We start from the raw sequence: 22,758 nt of genomic DNA on the forward strand, positions 1-22,758 counted from the left end.
AGCTCTTTCTCGATTCCGTGGGTGGTGGTGCATGGCCGTTCTTAGTTGGTGGAGTGATTTGTCTGGTTAATTTTGATAACAAACGAGACTTTGAAATGCTAACTAGTAGAGACCGAGTTTCACCATGTTGGCCAGGCTAGTCTCGAACTTCTGACCTCAGGTGATCAGCCTGTCTCAGCCTCCCAACGTGCTGGGATTACAGGCATGAGCCTTCGTGCCTGGCCCCTCCCTCTATTTTATAGACATGGAAACAGAGGCATGGGGGAAGTTAAGTGACTTTGGATACACTGCTAAAAACCAGTATATCTCAAATGCGGTGGAAACATAGCCTTGCCTCACAGGGTTAGGACTAAATGAGGTGAAGGATGTAAAGAGGCTAGCTCAGGCCCAGCACATATTAGGCACTCAAGAGGGGCAGGTCCTCCCTCCTTCTGGCATAGGGGAATGAAAGATGAGGTGGGGCAGGGACCCAAGGTACAGCGACCTGGGGAGGCAGCAGGACTGGAATCACTGGCTGGCTGGAAAATCAGATAACCCTTCTGTGGCTACAGAGCAAGGTGTGTGGGTGCCAGACTCCTGGCCTGGTAGAAACGACAGCTGGCCTTACCCCCAGCCCACAGGCACCCTCCACCTGCCTGAGAATCCTCTGAGAATGAATCCTCTCCTCCTCCCAAGCCCGCCTGTACCTGGACAGAAAGCTGACAGGCAGTGGAGGCTGTAGAAATAAACAATGACCAGGCGGGGCGAGGTGGCTTACGCCTGTAATTCCAGCACTTTGGGAGACCGAGGCGGGTGGATCGCCTGAGGTCAGGAGTTCGAGACTAGCCTGGCCAACATGGTGAAACTCCATCTCTGCTAAAAATACAGAAAAAATTAGCTGAGTGTGGTGGTGCATGCCTGTAATCCCAGCTACTTGGGAGGCTGAAGCAGGAGAATTACTTGAACCTGGGAGGCAGAGGTTACAGTGAGCTGAGATCAATACCACTGTACTCCAGCCTGGGTGTCAGAGTGAGATTCCATCTCAAAAAAAAAAAAAAAAAAAAAAGAAAGAAAAAAGAAAGAAAGAAAGAAAAAAGAAAAGAAAATAAAAAGAAAAAAAAAGAAATAAACAATGACCACACAAGTAAGATCACACAGAGGCTTTTTATTCAGAGCCATAGCAAGGGAGTCGGCCACCACTACAACATGAGACAGAGTCTTGCACTTTTGTCTGGGCTGGAGTGTAGTTGCATGATCTCATACTACATATATTTGAAAAAGACTCAGAGTCACGCAGAGTGAGAAAGATTTGCAGTGAGAAAAAGGGAAGGCTTCAGGTGTGCCCTCATTGGAGGCTGTTGGCATGGGGGTGCTAGAGGCAGCTAACTAGAAGCCCAATATCCTACGTGATTGATTGGTCCTGAGTTGGATGTGGTGGTTGTACTGTTGGGGAGGGTGTCAGGGGGACGTAAGGAAACTGGCAGTCACTGGCAATCATTGACCAAGTCCTGATCCTTTTGGGCCAATTGCTGCAGAAGTGGTGGTTTGGCTTCCAGGGCTCATCATGATGGAGGTTGTAGGGCAGAGTTCTATTATCATATATGGTTTGGCCATTGTCTGTCTGTATATTCGGTCTCTCGGTGTGCAGAGAGGGAGGCCTTTCTGTGTGATTTGGGGCATGTTGCTAACTTCTCTGTGCCATGGTTTCCTTACCTGTGAATGGCATATTAATAGTACCGGTTTCAGATGTGAATATATATCAAGAATAGCATTTGGCATGTGGCAAGTATCCAACACAATATTAGTTATTATTTAAAAAATTATGGGCATGCATGGTGTGGTTCACACCTGTGTAATCCCAGCACTTTGGGAGGTGGAGACAGAAGGATTGCTTAAGGCCAGGAGTTTGAGACCAGCCTGAGCCAACACAGGAAGATCTCATCTCTTCAAAAAATAAAAAAATTAGCTGGGCATAATGGCAGGCACCTGTAGTCCCAGCAACTCAGGAAGCTAAGGCAGGAGGATTGCTTGAGCCCAGGAGTTCAAGGTTACAGTGAGCTACGATTGTGCCCCTGTACTCTAGCCTGGGTGGCAGAGCAAGTTTTTTTTTTTTTTTTTGAGACAGAGTCTTGCACTTTTGTCTGGGCTGGAGTGTAGTCGCATGATCTCAGCTCACTGCAACCTCCACCTCCTGGGTTCAAGCGATTCTTCTGCCTCAGTCTTCTGAGTAGCTGGGATTATAAGCACCCAGCACCATGCCTGGCTAATTTTTTGTATTTTTAGTAGAGACAGGGTTTCACTATGTTGGCCAGGCTGGTCTCAAACTCCCGACCTTGTGATCTGCCCACCTTGACCTCCCAAAGTGCTAGGATTACAGGCATGAACCACCACACCGGGCTGACAGAGCAGTTCTGAAAAAGTATTAGTATTATTACACTCAGTGGAAAGGGCACTGGCCTGGGAGGAGGGCTCTGGGTAGCTCTGGTCCTGGTTCTGCCCCATCACACTGTGACCTCAGCCTTCTTGAGGCTCCTCTGAGTCTCAGCCTTGTCAGCAGAACAGGGGGCTGGGCTCTGACTTCTAAACTGGTTCCCAGCTCTAATGTTGTCAATTCCACACTGGGTGTGTAGTGACAGCCTGCCATCGTCCCTCCCTCCCCTACACCCACACTCCATCTGTGCTCCCAGCACACCTGGATGGGCAGCTGCAGCGCAGCAGGCTCTGCTGTCCTCATTTCAGCTGGTTTCAAGTCCTAAATTTAGCCCTTTCACAGAAGCCACAGTGTGTGGGAGGAGGGCTCCGAGTAGGTCTGGTCCTGGTTCTGCCCATCACACTGTGCCTGTGCGTGAGGGCTGTATGCGATGGGGGCAGCTTTTCCACCCATGTGGTACACTCCAAAGCAAATCAGGCAGGAGGCCAGGAGAGCTGAGCATTGCATCCGATTTTGTCATCAATGCACTTGTTGTGGGACAATCAAAGACTGGAGAGACTGAAAAGAAGGTTCAGGAGAGTTTATTAAGGTGATCACCGGCCCAGCTGGACATATGTCCAGAAAGTCTGAGCCACGAACAAAGGGCTTTTCCTACTTTTAAACATCTTAAGGCAGGGACTATGTGAGGTGGGAAGCGAGTTACAGAAGCAAGAAACAAAGGCAGCATTACAACATTTCTTACATCTTGAGAGAAACATGTCTTGCAATCTAAACTTAGCGGTCTTGTGACCCTGCAAGCTGTGCAGGAACTCGCTGGCCTGTAATAAACTTTGAGGAATGTGGAGTTGGGGAGTATAGATAAGGTCCACTGTCCACAGAGAGAAGACAGGCTGTTAATATTCCCTTTTAACTTGAGTGTAAGCGGGGAGGGGTCACATTTTGCAGCAACTTTAAGAGGATTTTAAAATTTCTATTACTACTACTATTAGGTTATGGTTGATTTCATTAATTCCTTCTTCACACTGGGTGAGTCCTTTGACCATTTAGGGCCTCAGTTTTTCATCTGGCAACTAATTTTTTTTGTTTTTTGTTTTTTGTTTTTGAGACAGAGTCTTGCTCTGTCACCCAGGCTGGAGTGCAGTGGTGTGATCTCGGCTCAGTGCAACCTCCTGCCTCCCAGGAGATTCTCCTGCCTCAGCCTCCTGAGTAGCTGGGATTATAGGCATGCACCACCAGGCCCAGCTAATTTTTGCATTTTTTGTAGGGATGGAGTCTTGCCATGTTGCTCAGGCTGGTGTCTAACTCCTGACCTCAAGTGATCTGCCCACCTCCGTCTCCCAAAGTGCTGGGATTACAGGCGTGAGACACTGTGCTAGGCCTGGCAATTAAATTTTATATATGTTGATGCCTTAAGCCATCATGTTATCTCTCTCTCTCTCTTTTTTTCTGGAGACAGAGTCTCACTTTGTCGCCAGGTTGGAGTGCAATGATGTGATCTCGGCTCACTGCAACCTCCATCCCCTGGGTTCAAGGGATTCTCCTGCCTTAGCCTCCTGTGTAGCTGGGATTACAGGCGCACACCACCATGCCCGGCTAATTTTTGTATTTTTAGTAGAGACGGGGTTTCACCATGTTGGTCAGGATGGCCTCAATCTCTTAACCTTGTGATTCGCCCGCCTCAGCCTCCCAAAGTGCTGGGATTACAGGTGTGAGCCACTGTGCCCGACCCATGTCATCTCTTAAAATAGAACAACTTTCGTTTCTTTCAGAGGAGGAAAAGAATCAGAGAGAGGTTAAGTGAGTTGGCTAAGCCCACACAGCTAGCACATGGTTTGAGTCTAGCTCTTTAGACCCTCAAATCTAGTCTTTTTTCACCTTTAGATAATCTCACCTTTACTTCCATTATGGGATTATTATGATGATAACATGAAAATAATAAATTTTATACTAGGGAAGCAACATGGTTTTACAGTTGAGAGCCAGACTGCCTAGGTTTGATTTCTAGTTTTGGTACTTATTAGCTGTGTGACCTCAGGCAAATTATTTAACGTCTCTGTGCCTCAGTTCTTATCTGTGAGATGGAAGATAATATTGTATCCACATAGGGTTGTTATGAGGATTAAGTGAATTAATATTTGTGAAGCACTTTTAACCATGCCTGACGTCCAGTAAAGTCTATTTAAATGTTTACTTAATTTAAAAAATAGCTCCCTTGCCAATCAGCATGTCACCTTAAGCAAGAAGAAAGTGTTTGCGATTAGGATCAGGAGACTCATGGTCTACTTTGGGCACAGCCACTACTTTGCTCTGTGGCCTCAGAAACTTTAACATTTTGTGCCTTAGTTTCCTCAACCGCAAAGTAAGGAGCTTGGGCAAGTTCAGTGATGAGCAGCATTTTATGAACAAAGATCAAGTCAGAAAAAAAAAATCAAAACTTTTTTTGCTACATTAATTTTACCCATTAGAGTCCATTGCGGGGAATATTCCAGTGTAGTGGGTGCAGCCTCAGCTATTGTCCCAGCATGCTGTGGGGCTCATCCATGGGCCCCCTAGCAATGGTCTGGGTGACCTATGTGTCCTTGCTTGGGGGCGAGGGTGTCTGACCTAATCACATCCTCCTCCCAGGAAGTGGAGAGTCGGATCTGAATGTTAGACTGGGACGCATTAACAGGTGCTCTGGCTGGAAGGCTGTAAACGCCTGCTGCTGATGGCTACATAATTCTGGTTCCTACCCTTTTTGAGAGTTAGCTTTTCTGATCTTGAAATTCCATAAGAAACCCCAGTTTCCTTCAAACAACCCCCGCCCCATTTACTTAGGCTAATGTATCAGTTATCTATTGCTGTGTAATAAATGACCCCAAAATTTAGAGGATCAAAACAACAATTTACTATTTCTCTAGAATCTGTGGGTGGACTAGGTAGTTCTTTTGCTGGTTTGACCGAGGGGCACTTGTGTGGCTGTGTTCATACAGTGGGGTTGAGAGCAGGCGCTGTTGACTGCGGTGCCTCGATTCTCCTCCATGTGGCCTTTACATACGACTCGCCTCGGCTTCCTGATAGTATGGTGGTCTCAGGACTGCCAGGGGAGAGGCACAAGCTTCCACTTCACTTAAGGCCTGGCCTCCGAAGCCCCAGCACGTTACTTTTTCTGTATTCTATTGGTTAGAGTAAGTTACACAATCAGCCCTGACTTAAAGATTCAACAGAACCCACCTCTTGCCAGAAGATGTAGTATGTGCGTATGGGGCTGGAAGGAACGGAAAGTGACCAGCTGTGCATACAACTACTGTGACTAGTTTCAGTTGATTTCTTAGTTGCAGGCAAAAGAAATTTAACTAGTTTATCCTATGACTTATGAACTCCCACCTTCCATACTCTGATCTCATCTCTCATCATCTCTTGGCCACCCTGGCCTTGCCTTTCCTTACTCATGTTGGCCATACTCCCATCCCAGGGCCTTTGCACGTGCTGATCCCTCTTCCTGGCGTGTTCTAACCCCAGATCTTCTCCTGACTGCTCCTTTGCCACATTTTGATCTTTACTCACATCTTTATGTGGAGAGGTCTTCTCTGATCCTCTGATCTAAAGTCATCCCCCTGACACCATCAGTCCCTTAACTAGGCCTTATCTTCTTTGTTGCATTTGCTATGTATTATTTATTTTCTGTCTTTTTTTGACTGTTGTTCTTCTCTCACTAACCTCTAAGAATGTAGGAACTGTGGTCTGTCTCAATCTCTGAGGTATGCCTGGCAGATAGTAAGTACTCAAAAAATATTTACTGAAAAAATGAATTTTAATGCTTTTTAGATATGATAATATTAATATTCAAAAAGTCATGATTAGAGGCAGCTTAATCAAAGTCATAGATGATTCCATGAAGGGAGGCAGGCTCATATTTAGGCTGGATAATCTCAGTGATCCTGATCCTTTCTGATTCTGAGAGTCCATGACTCTAAGTGAGAAAGTGCTGGGAAAATTTAAAGGCATAGTATAAACCTCTAGCTATTACTATTGAGAGGGCACACTGGGAGTTCTGTGAAGAACCGGGCTTAAACTTTCATTATACATTCAGATCTAATGTGGTTCCTGGCTGAGTTATACGAAATAACACAGACATGTCCCATTTGTTTTTCCTACATATCATGGGCTACAGAGGGGCTGCTATCAATGCCCAGCCATAAGAAAGATTATGCTATGGTCTGAATGCTTGTGTTCCCCTAAAATAAATATGTTGAAACCTAAGCTCCACTGCAATAGTATCGAGAGATGGGACCTTTAGAGTGATTAAATCATGAGGGTGGAGCCCCCATGAATAAGATTAGTGCCCTTATAAAAGAGGCCAGAGCCAACTTGTTTGCTCTTCTGCCATGTGACGATGCAGCAACAAGACACCGTCTATGAAGCAGAGAATGAGCCCTACCAGACAATGAATCTGCTGGCATCTTGATCTCGGACCTCCCAGCCTCCAGAAATGTGAGCGATAAATTTCTATTGTCTATAAATTACGCAGTAAAAGATATCTTGTTAGAGCGGCTCAAGTGGACTAAAGCAGGCTGTTTGGCGGTCTTAATACATAGCCTCGTTATCCTTTGAGCCTCCTCCCATGAGAGGTGGGGTTTCTGTCCTCTCTTGTTGATTCTGGGCTGGCTTCTGATTTTTCCAATCAGTAGAGAAGGGCAGAAGTGAAACTATGTGACTCCAAAGTTGGGGCAGAAAAGCGCAGGTAGCTTCTACCTATTCCTCTTGGGACACTTAATCTGGGGGAAGCCAACAGCTTGTAAGAAGTCTGACCACTCTGAGCCTCCCTTACTGAAAAGGCCATATGTAGATGCTCCAGTTGACAGCCCCAGCTAAGCCTCCAGCCGACATCCAGTTGCCACCCATGAGATGAGTGGTCTTGGATGTTCAACCCAGTTGAGCTTTCAGACAACCGCAGCCCAGGCCAACCTCTGACTGCAACCACAGGACTTGAAGCAAGAACTGCTCAGCTGTGCCCTTCCCCAAATTATGAGCAAAATGAAATGCCTGTTTTCAGCTGCCAGATTTTGGGGTAATATGTCAGGCATCCTTGTACATGGAATAGGCCATTTCTTTAGTGTTTTCTCCTTCACAAAGACCTCCATGGTCCTAACATCTCAGAGTCGACTTGACGTCCCCGCTGGATCATGTCCCATTCCAGTCTGTGGACATCTCAAACTTAACATGTCCAAAAGTAAACTCTTGGTCCCAGGCGTGTCTCTCACTGCTTAGTCTTCCCTGTCCAATAAATGGCACCTTCACTCCCAGTTGTGTAAGGCAGAAGCCTGGCATTGTCCTTGAATTCTTTCTTCCTGTCAACCCCACAGAGATTGTCAACCCTGGCAATCTCTCTGAAAGGTCTCTTGGCTTTACTTCTAAAATGCATCTCAGGCCAGGCACAGTGGCTCACACCTGTAATCCCAGCACTTTGGGAGACTGAGGCAGGCGGATCACCTTAGGTCAGGAGTTCAAGACCAGCCTGGCCAACATGATGAAACCCCGTCTCTATTAAAAAAAAAAAAAAATTAGCTGGGCATGGTGGCACACGCTTGTAATCCCAGCTACTCGGGAGGTTGGAGCAGGAGAATCACTTGAAGCCGGGAGGTGGAGGTTGCAGTGAGCCGAGATTGCACCATTCTAGCCTGGGCAACAAGAGCGAAACTCAGTCTCGAAAATACATACATACATACATACATACATACATACATACATACATACATAAAACAATAAAATGCATCTCAAAGCTGTTCTCTTCTATCTTCGCAGCCACCACCCTAGTCTAAACCACCATTGTTTCTCTCCTGGCCACACTGTAACCTCTTAACTGGTCACCCTACTTGTGCCCTTGCCACCCTTTCCTTTGGTTTCTATTCATTCTCCTCACAAGGGCCAGAGAGATCTTTGTAAATTATAAATCAAATCAGGGCACTCCCAGTGGCTGCCCATGGCACTGGGAATAAATCTAAACCCCTTGCTGTGGTGCTCAATCTGGTACTCCCTGCCTGAGCCCAGGCCTCTAACCCCTTTCCACTCTTCTCCATGGTGAGTGGAATCAAAAGGAAACAGCATTTTGAAGGAATGTCAGAAAGCTGTCAAATTTATCTCTACCTCCTTTCCTATTTCTTGGATTTGTCCTCCCCTGTGAGGTTGGACCCCAGGGGAAACAGTCAATTAGCTTCCTCAAGTCTGCTCCTGCCACCCTGGCCTTCTCTCTGGTCCTTGACCACCTTCAACTCTTTTCCTCCTGCAGGACCTGTGCGTGAGCTGTGACCTCTGCCTGGAATGCCCTTTCTTCACTCTTCCTATAGCTGGCTCCCTCCCACCATTTGGGCCTGAGGTTAAATGCTACGCTCAGAGAGGCCTGTGAATATTCCATCTAGAGAAGGTTCCCCCGATCATCTACATTTTGCCTTTTTGTTTTATTCCTTCACTGTCCTTATCACACATGCATTTATTTGATTGTTTATTTGTTTTTAGTGTCTTGTCCACTGCTTCTCCCCTAGTGCTTGGGCATAGTTAGCACTCAATGAAGAGATTGTTGTTTGTTAATGTGCACAGTAACAGTAGCTCGCTATAGTCCCGTACTATGCTGTGCACTCTACATGCTTCACTCACAATCATTTTTGTGTGGCAGGATGGGCAAGGATTATCCCCATATCTCAGGTAGGAAAAATGAGGCCCAGAAAGGTCAGGGGACTTGCCTGAGGCCATGTAGCTTCTAAGAAGTGGAACCCAGGTCTCCTGATCCCTGATCAAGTGCTCTTCAAAAGCAGAAGTGAAAGGGCGACGCAGGAGAGGTGTGTGGTAGGTCACTGTTCCTAAATTCTCCATGTCTTTAATTGTTTTTTGCTCTGTCACCCAGGCTGGAGTGCAGTGGCATGATCTTGGCTCACTGCAACCTTGGCCTCCCATGCTCAAGCGATTCTTGTGCCTCAGCCTCTCAAGTAGCTAGGATTACAGGTGGGAGCCACCACGCCCAGCTAATTTTTTGTAGCTATGGGGGTCTCACTGTTGCCCAGGCTGATCCCTAACTCCTGGCTCAAGCAGTCTGCCTGCATCGGCCTCCCAAAGTGCTGGGATTATATGCGTGAGCTACCACACTTGGCCTACTCTTTTTTTTAATTGGGCAGCTCAGCATCTACATCCCGCCTTCTGAAAGGAATAAGAGAGAAGGGGAGACAGTCTGGGTTCTGGCCAGGGGTGGGTGGGGGAAGCACCACTCTTCCTTCTTGCCAGAGAAACATCATTCCTGGAGGTGGTCTTGGCCCCTTTAAATACCAAGAGATGAGCTGCGGGGCGGTGCTGACAGGGGAACCTGGTTGGGATGCTGGCCAGCTGGCTCAGGCTATCCCTGGGGGTCATTTGCATGAGAATTGGGGCCTATGGCACTGTGTGGATCCAAACCCATATACCTACACTGTGTGTCTTTGTATGTGTGTGTGGAGTCCTGCACAGTGGTTGAGGGCTGTTCAATTGTGTCCTAAGAGTTGGGCCCTCTCTGAACTATTTTAACTCATGAATTTGTTTACATTTGAGAAGCCAGAAGTCATGCATCCTTTTGTCTGCATTTAAGCATTTCTGGTGAAAAGTTGAAATTTAGATCTTTCTCTCTTTTTTTTTTTTTATTTTAAATTTTTTTTAGAGGCAGGGTCTGTTCTGTCACCCAGGCTGGGGTGTAATGGTGCAATGAACTGCAGCCTCCACCTCCTGGGCTCAAGTGATCCTCCTGTTTCAGCCTCCCTAGTAGCTGGGACTACAGGCAGACGCCACCATGCCCAGCTAATTTTTAAATTTTTTGTAGCAGCAGAGTCTTGCTTTTTGCCCAGGCTGGTGTTGAACTCCTGGGCTCAAGCCGTCCTTCTGCCTGGGCCTCCCAAAGTGCTGGGATTACAGGCATGAGCGGCCATGCCCAGCTTAGATTTCCCTCAAAAAAGTGCAAAGAGCATTAATAGTCCCAATTTTCTGAGTGTACAAAGGGTGCAGAAATGACCATGTCCATTCTGTTTTAGGGACCTGGCAATGGCGTAGCAATCAATCCGATCATGTCCAGATTGACCACTGCATTCGAGGCCTTCACCCCACATCCCACCCTGCCTTTCTGGTTTCCTCTCCAGTTCCAACCCCCAAACCTCTCACTGCTCCCACTTGTGCTCTTTCCTGAGCTTAACCTTCTCCCTGCTCTTCCTCCAAATCTCCTCTTTGAGGCCTCTGCTCACTCCGTAAGCCTGTTCCAATATCCTGGCCCTTGTGAGGACCTGGCTGACTCCCCAGACTTGGTCTGTCCACTTCTGTTTGCTCATGGCAATATGTTTAGCTCTCCAACGTGGCTTCTGTTATGGGGCTGGAATACATGTTTATGTGCGAGCCCCTGGACGCAGATCCGGGTCTTCATATTAATACAACTGCTATAGTGTGGATGTTTATCACCAAACCTCATGTTGAAATTTGATCTCGATGTTGGAGGTGGGGGCCTAATGGGAGGGTCACAGGGGCAGATGCCACATGAATAATCTATATTATTCATGAATTAATAATATATCAACTATATGATTAATGATACTATATATATTAATACATCAATAGTCATATAATCACTAATATATTGATTATATTAATACATTAACTATTATGTATTAATATTATACTATTATATTACTAATAATACATTAACCATATAATATTAATATTAACAATATATTATTAAATATTATTAATATAGATTAATAATCACTTGTTAATATTCTTTTTTTTTTTTTTTGAGATGGAGTCTCACTCCGTCACCCAGGCTGGAGTGCAGTGGCGCGATCTGGGATCACTGTAAGCTCTGCGTCCCGGGTTCACGCCATTCTCCTGCCTCAGCCTCCTGAGCAGCTGGGACCGCAGGCGCCCGACACCACGCCCGGCTAAGGTTTTGTATTTTTTAGTAGAGACGGGGTTTCACCGTGGCAGCCAGGATGATCTTCGATCTCCTGACCTCGTGATCCGCCTGCCTCAGCCTCCCAAAGTGCTGGGATTACAGGTGTGAGCCACCGCGCCTGACTTGTTAATATTCTTAATATAAATTTTATTATTAAGATAATACAGATTAATTCTTAAGATTATAATATAGATTAATTATTCTTCTCTATAGTAATATCCTCCCTGAGTGGGTGGTGAGTTCTTGCTGTGTTAGTCTCATGATAACTAGTTGTTAAAAAGAGCCTGGCAGCCTGCGTGGTAGCTCTGAAATCTCAGCACTTTGGGAGGCTGAGGTAGGAGGATCGCTGGAGACCAGGAGTTCAAAGCCAGCCCGGGAAACATAAAAAGACCCTGTCTTTACCAAAAATAAAAACAAAAAAATCCACCCGGAGCATAGTGTGCACGTCTGTAGACCTAGCTGAAGGACTGAAGTGGGAGGATTGCTGATTGTGCCACTGCACTCCAGCCTGGGCGACAGAGTAAGACCCTGCCTTAAAAAAAAAAAAAAGAGCCGGGACATCTCCTCTTTCCTCTGTCTTGCTTCCCCACCTCAACATGTGATCCCTGCACAGCTGGCTCTCCCAGAGTGAAAGCAGCCTGAGGCCTTCACCAGATGCCCAACCTTGAACTTTTCCTGATGACATCAGAATCATCAGTCAAATAAGACTTTTTTTTTTTGGAGACGGAGTCTCACTTTGTCACCCAGGCTGGAATGCAATGGCGCGATCCTGGCTCACTGCAACCTCCGCCTCCCAGGTTTAAGCGATTCTCCTACCTCAGCCTCCCGAGTAGCTGGGACTACAGGTGTGTGCCACCACACCTGGCTGATTTTTGTATTTTTCGTAGAGACGGGGTTTCACTATGTTGGCCAGGCTGGTCTCGAACTCCTAACCTCGTGATCCTTCTGCCTTGGCCTCCCAAAGTGCTGGGATTAGAGGCTAGAGTCACCATGCCCGACCAATAAGTCTTTTTTAATTTATAAATTACCCATCCACAGATATTCCCTTATAGCAACACTAAGTGGACGAAGACAGCCTACCACAGTGCGTGGCATATAACAGGTGCTCAGAAAAGTGCTGGGTAGGCCAGGTATGGCGGCTCATGCCTGTAATCCCAGCACTTTGGGAGGCTGAGGTAGGTGGATCACCTGAGGTCAGGAGTTTGAGACCAGCCTGGTCCACATGGTGAAACCCCATCTCTACTAAAAATATGAAAAATTAGCCAGGTGTGTTGGCGGGTACCTGTAATCCCAGCTACTTGGGAGAGTGAGGCAGGAGCATTGCTTGAACCCAGGAGATGGAGGTTGCAGTCAGCCAAGACTGCAGCATTGCCCAGCCTGGGTGACATAGCAAGACTGTTTAACAACAACAAAAAAGTGCTGGGTATTGGACTCAGAATGCTGGGGTAGAGTTAGGTACCAAGCTCTGAAGGCACAGACCTCTGAATCCTCCTCCTGCCTCTTCCTTCCTGGGGCCCTCTCTGAGCCTCAGTCTCCTCATCTGTAAAAAAAAAAAAAAAAAGAGATCAGTGACAGCTCCCACCTCAGGGTATAAGGGGAGTTGTGAAGATGAACTTCACAACTTCACAAGGATGGATGTACAACACTCAGCACAGCCTATGGCCCCCAGCAAGCACCCAGTAAATGACAATAACTAATAGGAAACTTGAAGTCTGGTCACCTACCTTCCAGGAAGGAGCCTGGTATCCTTAGAAAGAACCAGCTCCTACAAAGGCTGCCTGCTAGTGGGTGGGCTTGGTGAAGGCAGGGATGAGCCCTCCTTCCTGACAGATCTCCAGCTCCCCACCACCCCAGGGCCCTGTTCACAAACCTCCAGCCCTGCTGCCTCTGATAGGTCCCCAGCTCCCCGTCCCCCCCGCCGCCCTGTTCATAAATGCTCTCCAGCCCTGCTGCCTCTTCCCTCAGGCCACACACACAGAATCTTACTGATTCTTTATTGAACCACAAACAACTCAGGGCATCAGGCCCCAGCAGCTGCATTAGAACTCACCTGGGATTGTGAGGGGACTGGAGAGGGACGGGGGAGAAGACCCACTCTCCCCAACTTTTCACTATACGGACTAAAAACCTCAGAAATCACCCTAAGAGAAAGGATGTACCAAATGCCCACCAGAAGGGCCGGCGAGCGAAAGCCACCCTGAGGGCAGGAGGGTGCAGTGAAGGGTGCTATGGTCCCAACATTTGTGTGTATCCCTCCCTCCCCCTGCAAATTCACGTTGGGATTCTCACCCCCAACGTGATGGTATTAGGAGGTGGGGCCTTCGGAGCTGATTGGGTCACGGGGGCGGAGCCCTCATGAAAGGGGTTAGAGTCCTCATAAAAGAGGCAGGAGGGAGCTTGCTTGTTTGTGCTTCTACCATTGAGGATACAGGGAGAAGGCACCATCTATGGAATGGGAAACAGCCCTCAGCGGAGTCTGAATCTGCTGGCCCCTTGATCTTGGACGTCCCAGACCCCAGGACTGTGAGCAATAAGCTTCTGTTGTTTGTAAGCCACCTGGCCTACGGCATCTTGATATAGGAGCTCGCTGGACTAAGAGTGGGGCCAAGTAGGCCCTGTCAGCCGCAACCTCAGGGAAGAATGTAAAGGCTGGTGTCTTACCGTCACAAGGCAAGCGGCTCAGAACAAGCTATAACACCTCCCTTGCAGAGATCTAGGGGCGCCAGACACAGCTGGGGTGGAAGGCTGTTAGTCTGGACCCTTGCTCCAGCAGCCCCACCTGGGGAGGAAGGCTGTGGGGGAGGCAGAACTGGGAGAAGACAGAAGCAGCTCCCTGGCTCTGCTTTCAGAAGGCTGTTACCTGAGCCAGGTGTTGGGAGACCAGAGGAGCAGGTGCCACTCAGGGCCAGAGGAGCCACGCAGGACAATGTGGTGTCAGGGACAGGGGGAGGATGTTAATGACCCTGCTTAACCTCTAAGAGAAGCATGGTTCCCTCGTGTTCAAAAGCTGGACATACAGGGTGCAGATGGTGGGCACTTTCTCACAATCCACCCCATTCCCAGGCCACTGCCCAGCAGCCCCTGGGGATCTGCTGGTCTCAGAGGGAACTCGATCATTTCCTCCCTCAGTCCAGCCCACACGTTCCTCCGAAGGAAGGCTGGTTTGTGGGCCCAGGGTGAGGCTGCCTGCCCACCGCAGATGGAAGGTTTCCCAACCCTCTCCAGGTGGCTGTGGTAGGGCCATCTCCCCTGAGTACAGTGAAGCCTTTGTGGCTTTGCCATTGCTGTCCCTTCAAGGTTGTTGCTTGTCCCTGTCCTCAGAGTGATGTGGAGGCAGACAGGCCCTGGGGGCGGAAGGAAGGGGTTCAACTCTCACTAGGGTACTCCCTCGGGAAGGACAAAAACTCAGAAATACGAGAGGGTAGAGACGGGTTTGGCAACTTTCTGATATTACTTATAAACACTGGTTCCTTCAAATTTCTGATACTACTTGTAAACACTGGTTCCTTCTCAACCACCGTATTTTGATTGGGTCTGTAAGTAGCACCCAGTCCACACCACAGCGTCCTTCTGGGGTCCAGGGGACCGCCTTCACTGCTGTGCTGGCCCCACCTGCCCGGGGCCAGGCCATCCAGGGTGCCTGTGGCACTCACACCCCCATGGCGCTCTTCTCGCCCTCTTTGGGGCTGGGCTCCTCCAGAATCTTCTTCATCTCCCAGCCTCTGACCCAGGTGTAGGCGGAGGAGCCGCCCAGCACCATCATGTTGCTCGTCCACCAGAGGAAGCTCTTGGTCTCCTCGTAGTAGAGCACGGCCAGCACCGTCTGGGCACAGGCCTTGGCCGTGCCCGACACATTGTGGGTCAGGGGACTGGTGAACTTGATCTGCAGTCCTGTCACATAGCCGATGGCAAAGCCAAACAGACCGCCCAGCGTCATCATCCCCCAGAAGTGGGCACTGCCCAGCTGGGCAAAGTCACACAGGGCCTGAAGCTCCCCGAGCAGCACGAGCAGGGGCAGGAAGAGGACGCAGGCGTTGACGTTGTTGTAGAAGGTCAGGCGCCAGATGCTGCCGTCCACAGCCGGGAGCACCTTCTTGGTGTAGATGGCGTTGAGCGAGACACAGAGGCTGGCCAGCACGCCAAAGACAGTGCCCAGCCACGACAGGGTGCCTTCTGCCCCCTCCTGGTCCACACCAAGCCAGAAGCCCCCTGCAGTGGGGAGAGGAGGAGTGGGGGAAAGGTGGGGAAGGGGGATGAGGAGGAAGGACAGAGGATCAGACACCAAAGTTCACAGACTGAGTACTGCGGCCCTCCCCCCTCCTCCCTAGGCCTCCCTCCAATAAGCACAGCCAGAGTCTCTACTGCAGGCAAGGCACTCTACATGGACTACGGGAGCGGCCCAGGGCAAGAAAACCTCCTCTGGCAACTTATCTGCTAGCAGAGGAGAAAGACATGAAAACAAATCGCTTCCCAGTTACTTCTTTAATTACAATTGTAAGAATTGTAATGAGGTCCATAAAGCAGTACAAGGTGCTGTGAGAGCCCGTAAGTGGGCGACTGAGCTGGCCTGTGGCATCTGAAAATAACATTTGCACTGAGTTCTGAAGGATGAGTGCCACTTAGTGGTTAATGCGATTTAAGGTGATCCTGGGTAAATGACTGCCACTGTCTAAGTCTTGGCTGCTGCTTGCATGGAATGGGAGCCTATGATGTCATGGGGAGCATTAAGTTAGAATCTCTTGTGTCATTTGGGGCAGTGACTCTGAGACTCTCATCTTGTGTCACCTCCTGCTCAAAGAGCTTCCATGGCTCCCCACTTCTGCCATATATCGGGACTATACTCCTTGGCATGGCAGGCGGGGGTCGCTGAACCTTTGCCAGCCCTTCCTCTGTCCTGTGGTTGCCCTGGCCTCTCTGCTCGTCTCCCTGCTTCTCACCCTGGGCCTCAGTGTCCTTGTTCATGTCCTGTGCCAGAAACACCCTCCTCCTTTCTGGGGGATTCTACGCATCTGTCAAGGTCAAAGTTGGCCTCTCTGGGGGAATCCTTTCCTGATAGCCCCAGAACCTGGACTCTTACTGCCTCGCTTTCCTTCAAAGCCCCTTGCCTGCTCTGGGCTGCTGGGCCCCTGCCCATGGTGACAGCCTGGTCTTTTGAGCCAGATCCCATGCTCCTAGAAGGCAGGGGCTGAACGATGCACGTTATACTTCCTGCCACAGCATCTGGCAACACGGGGCAGTGGGGAAAGCTTTGGGGACAGATTTAGCCTCCAATCAGGCTCTGCAGCTTAGAAGCTGAGTGGCCCGGGAGAAGTTACTTAACCTCTCTGAGCTCTCTGGGTCAGCTCCCTGTCCATTCCAGTCAATCTACTCTCCACCTTGCAACCGGAATGATCATGCTGAAGTCTAGATCAGCCCAGGCCGTGCCCTGGCACGAAGCCCCTCTGTGGCTCTCCGCTGCCTTCGGGAGAAATTCGACTCACTCACCACAGCTCTCAGGACCTGCACCACGTGGAGTCAGCCTGACTGGGCAGCCTCATGTCTGGTGAGTCTCGCTGTGGTCCAGCCATGAAGAAGTGCGCGTGCTCTTCCTTCTGTCTAGAATGTTCTGTCTCTACTTCTTCCTCTAAACCCAGTTTCTAAACTTCCTCCAGAAGGCCTGTTTAGACTGCCCTGTCCCTGGGTCCCCTCCCTCGCCCAGAGCTCCCACAGCCCCTTTCATGCATGCCCCATCACAGCCCTTACCATGCTAGTGTAACCGTCACCACCATGCCCTCCAGGAGTGCAGAAGCTGAGGTTACCTTTTCCAAACTTGTATCCCCAAAGCCTGGCACGGTGCCTGGCATGTGTTTAGCCACCAATTATTAGTTGTGGAATGAATGAATGGAAGTTGTCATGGAGGTGGTTGTATTAAAGGAGACAGGATATCTCCTACATCATAGGCACTCAACATGCAGCACTTTTCTCTTTTTCTCTTTATTTTTTGAGACAGAGTCTCGCTCTGTTACCCAGGCTAGAGTACTGTGGTATGATCTTGGCTCACTGCAACCTCTGCCTCCTGGGTTCAAGTGATTCTCATGCCTCAGCCTCTTGAGTAGCTGGGATTACAGAGACGCGCCACCATGCCTGTCTAATTTTTGTATTTTTAGTAGAGAGGGGGCTTTACCATGTTGGCCAGGCTGGTCTTGAACTCCTGACCTCAGGTGATCCACCCGCCTCGGCCTCCCCAAGTGCTGGGATTACAGGCGTGAGCTACCATGCCCAGCCCAACCACAGAGCCTGACCCTCCTCTTTCTTGACAGAACCTTTGCACAAGGGGTACCCATAGACCTGCTGGGGGCAGGGTGAGGGGGGCAGAGAGCTGCACCACCTACTCACCTGCTTGGCTAGAGCACCCCAGCCCTCCTGGTGGTTACCTTCTGAGTCCAGAAGCAACTGTAACCTCAATGTTCTAGAGCGACTCTCACCCAGAAGGAACTTTTTTTTTTTTTGAGACTGAGTCTCGCTCTGTTGCCCAGGCTCAAGTGCAGTGGCGTGCTCTTGGCTCAATGCAACTTCTGCCCTCCGGGTTCAAGCAATTATCCTGCCTCAGCCTCCCGAGTAGCTGGGATTACAGGCACATGCCACCATGCCTGACTAATTTTTTGTATTTTTAGTAGAGGCAGGGTTTCACCATGTTGGCCAGGCTGGTCTCGAACTCCTGACCTCAGGTAATCTACCTGCCTTGGCCTCCCAAAGTGCTGGGATTACAGGAATGAGCCACTGTGCCCGGCCCAGAAGGAGCTTTGAAAGGTATTTTGTGACATGGGGAGCTAGGAGGGGAAGCCTAGAATAGTTGCCTGAGACTTGTCTTTCCCCACAAGGAGGAAGAAAGAGGAAACACTGCAGATAGGAGGCCAGGACCTGGGTCAGCAGAGAGCACCCACCTCCCCAGCCCCTGTCCTAGTCAGGCAGGCCAGTGAATGCACCATTCTCAGAACCTCACCATTGGTTACTTGGATGACCTTTGGGATTTGGGCCCAGTTACCCTAGTGTCTTCACCTTCCTGCAAGCAAATTCTCCAACTAGGAGCCTCCACCCCCAAGTCCATTCCTGGCAGGGTCAGCAGGAATGAAGTAGAGAGCCCTGGGGCATCTGAGGAGGACAGAGAGGACGGGAGGTACACCTGTTCCCCGGAGGGGAAGCGGAAGCAGGCTGGGAGAGTTCTGGCAGGGAGGAGTCTTGCAGCTTCCCCCACTCTAACCATGACCTTCTCCCCTCTCCCCTCTTGGACCTAGACCCAGCAGCCCTAGATCCAGCAGTTGCCCAACAAGGGGAAACATTTTCTAGGACAGGTGGCATGGGATGGGTCCCTTCCCCCACCAACTGGTGCATCTAGCCTGGGACTCTGAGCCACCAGCAAAGAATATGATATGTAGGCCAAATAAGATCAACTTTATAGCACCAGGAAAAACCTGCATAGGTTCAAATGAAGATTCCATTCCTAGATGACGCAGCCCTGGGAAGACTCGGAGGGAATGGGACGCTGGAGGCTCTCTAACCCAGCATGGGGCCCAGAAAAATATGGGCCCATCTAACCTGTGCTGTCCCATACCATAGCCCTCAGCCACATGTGGCTACTGAGCCCTTGAAATGTGGTTAGAAAATCAGATTGTAACACCTGCAAATGAGGAAATGAATGTTTAACATTTCGCTTAATTTTAATTTAAATAAGTGGCCAATGGCTACTGTATTGAATACTGCAGTTCTAACCTCCAAGAAGAGCAGAGGGGATAGAAGTATTGCCTGGGAGTCTGGCTAATATGGGTTTGCATCCCAGCCTGGCTGCTTGCTAGCTGTGTGGCCATGGGCAAGTAACGTAACATCTCTCAGCCTCAGTTTCCTTGTTTGTATAGAGATGACCACTGGTAGTGATGCCACAACCCAGGAGATCTCTGGGAGAACAAAGGAGATGCTATATGTAAAATAATTAGCATAATTTTCCTGTCAATAATTATTATTTTCTGAGGATCAAGGCCGGGAAGACAGCTGAGGCCTCTTAAAGCATATCGTTTGCTATTGTCTCAGGCGCTATCCTGAGCTGGCAAAGAGTGATGGTATATTTATTAAAAGACGTATTGTCCTCTACTAAGAGCACTGGATGGGAAATCAGGACACCTGAGCTCTTGAGAAACAACAGAGTACAGTGGTCGGGCATGTGAACTGCGAAGCCAGACTGCTTGAGTTCAGATCCCAGCTCTGCCACTTATTAGCTGGGTGATCTTGGACAAGTTACTTAACTTCTCTGTGCCTTGGTTTTTCCATCTGTAAAATGTGGATTATAATCCCATCTTGTTATGAGGATTAACTGAGTTAATATGGCTAAGATCTATGTGCCTGGCACATTTTAATCACTCAACAAATGTCAGTTGCTTTTGCTACTGTTGCTATTATTATTATTACTATTGTTCTTCCCTGGCTGGGCTCCTAACTTGCTGGGTGGCCTTTAGTAAGTTACTTGATCTCTCTGTGCCCCCAGGCTTTCTCCTATGACTGCTGCACCAACGGAGTTGGGACAGATGAAGTCCTAGGATGCCTAGAAGGGTTGTTCTTCAGGGTTTCAGTCCCCATGACCACCCTATCTCCCGTGGCCCCAGCTGCCACTCACCGATGATGATGCCGCAGGTGAGCAGGGCATAGAAGGAGGTGGTCTGCTTAAGCAGCAGGTAGGAAAGCAGCACGTTGAAGACGGTGGTGAGCGAGCGGCCCACATTGTAGAAGGCCACACCGACGTACTTGAGGCAGAGGTTATTGAAGGTGATCATGCCGATGAAGACCACTGACAGAGGCAGGACACTGCGGGCCACCCTGAGGTCCAGGCGCAAGCTGGGGAAGTCCACGGCACCAGGGCAGCAGGCGGCCAGAGCGCTGAGGCCCTTGCACAGCAGCGTGGTCACCAGGCACTGGTAGAAGGTGACGAAGATGGGGGTGTCCAGCCGCAGGGAGGGGCTGTCCAGCAGGTACTTATTAAGGAACACCATGGAGATGGAGGTGACCCAGTAGAGGGAGACCACCAGCGCAATCTGCAATGCCCGCAGCAGAAAGGGCTTCTCCCCGTTGGCCTCTGCTTCTGTAGAGGGGTCTGAGGCCCCAGTCAGCGCCATGTGCAGGATCCTGGACCGCTTCAGAGGGGCCCTGTTCATGGTAGCACAGGAGCTGGGTCACCCCGCGGCCAGAACTCTGATTCCCTGGAGTCCAGGGCAGTGAGCTCACTTGTGCTCTCCGCAAGCCGCAGCCCTGATTGTCACATGGGGGTTGGCCTAAAGGCCTCCCCAGTGTACTCATGTGAGTAGAGAAGTTCTGCTTTGGGGTAAGCCCAGTTGTGCCGCTCCACGACCTGCTCCACCCCAAGGGGGCTCCTGAGACAAGACACGGGGCAAGGGGGAGGGATAGGCTAAGGCGGTGAGGCCAGGGCAGAGAAGACCTGTGAGGGGAGAAGAGGCTGGGGCCTAACAGGGAGGGGTCGCAGAGAGAAGGGAGGGGAGAGGAATGGCAGGGCCGGGCAGAAGGAGGTAAGCGGGGCGAAGGTGCAAGAAAAGGACGCGGGGCAGAGTGGGAAGAGCTGCCGAGAGGGCGGCATGGGCAGCCGTGGGAGGGAGGGGTGGACAGGGGGAGGGAGGCGTTAAGGGAGCTGCCGGAGGCCGGGCGCAGCTGGAGGGAGGGCTACAGAGGGGTCAGAGGGGCTCGGGACTTGGGGCTGACGGACGCGGGAGGGGGCTGGGCCGGCGCCCACGTCTCGCTGCCTTCCCGGGCTCTGTCGCCGGCTCAGTCCAGGAGCCTCCGGACATCCGAGGCCAACTCCCCGCGAGGCGGGCCCGGGACTCACTTCCTGGCACGCCCCCACGTGGCCTTAAAGGGCCCGCACGCCCCGCCTTGCCCTTAAAGCGACAGCCCCAGAAAGGCGGCGTTCGCCAGTCCCCAGCCCCGCCCCTGCGATCCGCTGCCCGCTGCTGGCGGGGGGACCTCGGCGGCCACAGGTTTTTCTGTGTGCTTGAGCCTCGCCCTGCTTCCTAGAAGGGCTGCATCACCCTCACCTGCCCACCCTCATCTCCGTCTGCCCCGGAGCCTCCGTCCCCCGACTCGGCTCGGCTCGGCTCGCAGGTCCACCTCCGGGAATCCCGACCCAGGACCCGGGCGGCGCTCCATCAGCCTGGACTCCTCCACCTCCAGAGCCCCGCGTTGCAGCTCCACGACCCTCTGCTAGCCCCACTCATTCTTCCACAACGATGTTGTGGTCCCCTCCTTTCCCCCCATTTTCACCGCCCCCAGGCCCTCTCCCAAGCCCGAGACTCCCGGCAGCGCTCCCAGAGGCCGGAGGCCACGCCGCCTCTCTCGGACTTAGTCTGTCATCCCTGTGCTCCCATCTAGGTTCTCTGGGCGGCCCGGATCCAAGATTCCAAGGGCTCAAGGCAGCATCTCTTACCCCTTCCAGAAAATACTGTTTCCCCGCCCGGTCCAGCCGCACCAGCTCCCGCGCCCCTGCCTCTGTCCCCGGGCCGCGAAGGCGACCTGGCGCTCACCTCCTCCGGTGCACTGGGTGCCCGCCCCGCCACCCTGCGCCGCACCTGCAGCGCCGCACCCTGGGCCGCGCCCGCAGGGTCGACTTCCTGCTTTCCGCCCCGGGCCCGGGCACCGTGCCATCCTCGCCGGCCTGTTAGCGGCATGGGGCCCGGGGGTGCCGGCGGAGAGGCGGCGATTCCGACGGTTGTGGGCGGAGGCCCCCTCCTCTTTCTAAGGCCTCTCCTGTCCCTGGTACCCCCGCCCGCCCGGGACCCCGGCTTCAGTTACCGCAGCTGGCACGTCCCGGGACCTGGCTGTATCCCTGGCCCGCCGCGCACTTCCAGAAGTGCGTGAGGGGACCGCCCGGATTCTTCCAGCCGGTAGTGAGGGGAGGGTCCCCCGCCCCTTCCAGGAACGGGGCCCGAGAAATCTAGCCTGTGGTCTGCCACTCACCAGGCAGCCGGGGGAACCCGGAGGACCGACTTCTCTGGTTCGCGCTCTAGCACCTGCGTTGGGCGGCCATTTCCTCCAACGGCCTGAGTTATCTTCATGGTAAAACTAAGGGGCTAGGCTTGACCTGTGGGTCCCAACCTTCTGCAACAGAACTCTAGGTGGTATGGTCGAACATAGATGTTTGTAATATTTTAAGCACCATTTAATTAGTACCATTTAATGAACAGGTAAGATGATGTCATGGCTGGGATTTGTTTTAAAATACTCAGAATACTCACCAAAAATATTTTTTATATTTATTTATTTATCTATCTATCTATTTATTCTTTTTGAGACAGCGTCTCGCTCTGTCGCCTAGGCTGTAGTGCAGTGGTGCTATTTCAGCTCACTGCAACCTCCGTCTCCCGGGTTCAAGTGATTCGGG

At 50.8% G+C, this 22,758-nt stretch overlaps 1 protein-coding gene across 3 annotated transcripts; it reads right to left on the reverse strand.

The window, feature by feature from the left end:
• Positions 1-13,325: 13,325 nt before the first annotated feature.
• Positions 13,326-22,393, reverse strand: SLC35C1 (solute carrier family 35 member C1). Of its 3 annotated transcripts, none has more exons than XM_023215779.2 (3): positions 22,335-22,393; positions 19,990-20,516; positions 13,326-15,554 (listed from the first exon to the last, which is right to left on the reverse strand). In XM_023215779.2, the coding sequence occupies exons 2-3, from the start codon at positions 20,483-20,485 to the stop codon at positions 14,995-14,997; spliced, it is 1,056 nt and encodes a 351-aa protein (XP_023071547.1). In that variant the 5' UTR covers positions 20,486-20,516; positions 22,335-22,393; the 3' UTR covers positions 13,326-14,994. The 3 variants fall into 3 exon arrangements, with proteins under 3 accessions (XP_023071547.1, XP_023071549.1, XP_023071546.1); XM_023215781.1 differs by lacking the exon at positions 22,335-22,393 and adding an exon at positions 21,902-22,240; XM_023215778.1 differs by lacking the exon at positions 22,335-22,393 and adding an exon at positions 21,805-22,240.
• Positions 22,394-22,758: the final 365 nt, after the last annotated feature.

This window comes from Piliocolobus tephrosceles, chromosome 13 (assembly GCF_002776525.5).
Source record: "Piliocolobus tephrosceles isolate RC106 chromosome 13, ASM277652v3, whole genome shotgun sequence".
NCBI classification, from domain to species: Eukaryota; Metazoa; Chordata; class Mammalia; order Primates; family Cercopithecidae; genus Piliocolobus; species Piliocolobus tephrosceles.

Bases quoted from the DNA above. Each gene is read 5' to 3' on its own strand.
- SLC35C1 (XM_023215778.1), bottom strand. From the start codon at position 22,022: ATGGCACGGTGCCCGGGCCCGGGGCGGAAAGCAGGAAGTCGACCCTGC. The intron at 20,517-21,804 runs GTAAGAGATGCT...TACCATGAACAG, and splicing joins AACAGTATTTTCTGGAAGGG to GGCCCCTCTGAAGCGGTCCA. The intron at 15,555-19,989 runs GTGAGTGGCAGC...TCCCCACTGCAG, and splicing joins CACCTGCGGCATCATCATCG to GGGGCTTCTGGCTTGGTGTG.